The sequence below is a fragment of the Manihot esculenta genome, chromosome 8, assembly GCF_001659605.2.
Source record: "Manihot esculenta cultivar AM560-2 chromosome 8, M.esculenta_v8, whole genome shotgun sequence".
In the NCBI taxonomy this organism is placed as follows: domain Eukaryota; kingdom Viridiplantae; phylum Streptophyta; class Magnoliopsida; order Malpighiales; family Euphorbiaceae; genus Manihot; species Manihot esculenta.
Window position 1 is genome coordinate 3,847,666 of NC_035168.2, and position 1,290 is coordinate 3,848,955.

A 1,290-nucleotide genomic window follows, 5' to 3' on the forward strand; every position below is an offset into this window, starting at 1 on the left:
GTTTTGTATTCACGTGGACGGATACACTCAGAATTTCCCTCCTTTAAAAACCCTAGATATCCGCCCTCTTTTTTCTCACCTTGCAAGAGCTGCAACAGGAATTCCGAGCGGCCGCTCTTCCTCTGCGTCTCCGACTGCTCTTCCTATCGGCCCAGGTTCGGTCTCCTTCACTTCCTCTACTCTGTCGCTCGCTCTCCTTTATATGACCCTTTGGCAGTCTTCGCTTGTTGCTTTGAATGTATATCTGGGTAGGTTTTAGAATTTGCTTTTGGGTTTGATTTTGGTGGATCTAATGATATATATTTTATAACGTTTTGCTTCAAAAGGTGTGTTTTATTGGATTTTAGCTTTCTTCAAAACTTTCAAGATCAGATGATGTTTGTCTAGTATATGCTGGAAAAGTAAATATAATGAGATTGTTTAAGTTTATTTTCTATTATAACTATTGAAGTACTAGCTTGGATTCTCTGCTGAGCAAGTTTTGTGCATTGGATTGTTTTATTAAGATTCTGTTTGGCATTGAAACATTTTGGTAAACATGTTAGTAAGAGATATTAAACTTTGATTTAAAACGAGTTTTTTAAACTGTTATTTTCAATAGCATCTAATGAAGCTGCCCTGTTTTGGCCTACAAATTATGCATCAGAATTTATTTTTTAACCCAACACTTTAGATTGATGATAAGACATACCTTCTACAAAATGGGATGGCCAAATTTACCCTGCAGATTTCTTTAGCTGCTATGGTTTGGAGTATGTGTGTGTATACAGTGATGTGTTTGAACTGGTCCTTTTTAGAATTTCCCTTTAACCTGCATTTGGTTTCCTGCAGGATGGATACTCAACTTAAGCATGCTGTGGTGGTGAAAGTAATGGGAAGGACTGGATCAAGGGGTCAGGTGACTCAAGTCAGAGTCAAGTTTTTGGATGACCAGAATCGATTCATCATGAGGAACGTGAAGGGACCCGTTAGAGAAGGAGATGTGCTTACCCTCCTTGAATCTGAAAGAGAAGCTAGGAGACTACGTTGATGGGTGTATTTCTGCCTCTCATTCCTATGTTTTTTATGATGTAAGGTTGTTTTGTTGTGGTAGCTAAGAGTAATTTCCAATGCTTTTTATGAGCTTTGTCATCTGTATTACATTTTTCATCATAACAGTATCAAGACATGAATTTTGATATATGGGTTTTTTGGGTACTTGAAAAAGACCTAGATTTTGATGTGAATTGTGGTTTCCTTTGTTGGGATTTTTTATTTTTTAGCTATACCATTGCCAATTTGTGATGCTTG

At 37.3% G+C, this 1,290-nt stretch overlaps 1 protein-coding gene across 2 annotated transcripts; it reads left to right on the plus strand.

Annotated features, from left to right (window-relative positions):
* On the plus strand, window positions 1-1,290 carry LOC122724334 (40S ribosomal protein S28-like). Of its 2 annotated transcripts, none has more exons than XM_043958857.1 (2): window positions 1-155; window positions 832-1,290. In XM_043958857.1, exon 2 carries the CDS (start codon window positions 833-835, stop codon window positions 1,028-1,030), a length of 198 nt encoding a protein of 65 aa, XP_043814792.1. In that variant the 5' UTR covers window positions 1-155; window position 832; the 3' UTR covers window positions 1,031-1,290. The 2 variants fall into 2 exon arrangements, with proteins under 2 accessions (XP_043814792.1, XP_043814793.1); XM_043958858.1 differs by having other exon boundaries at window positions 21-248.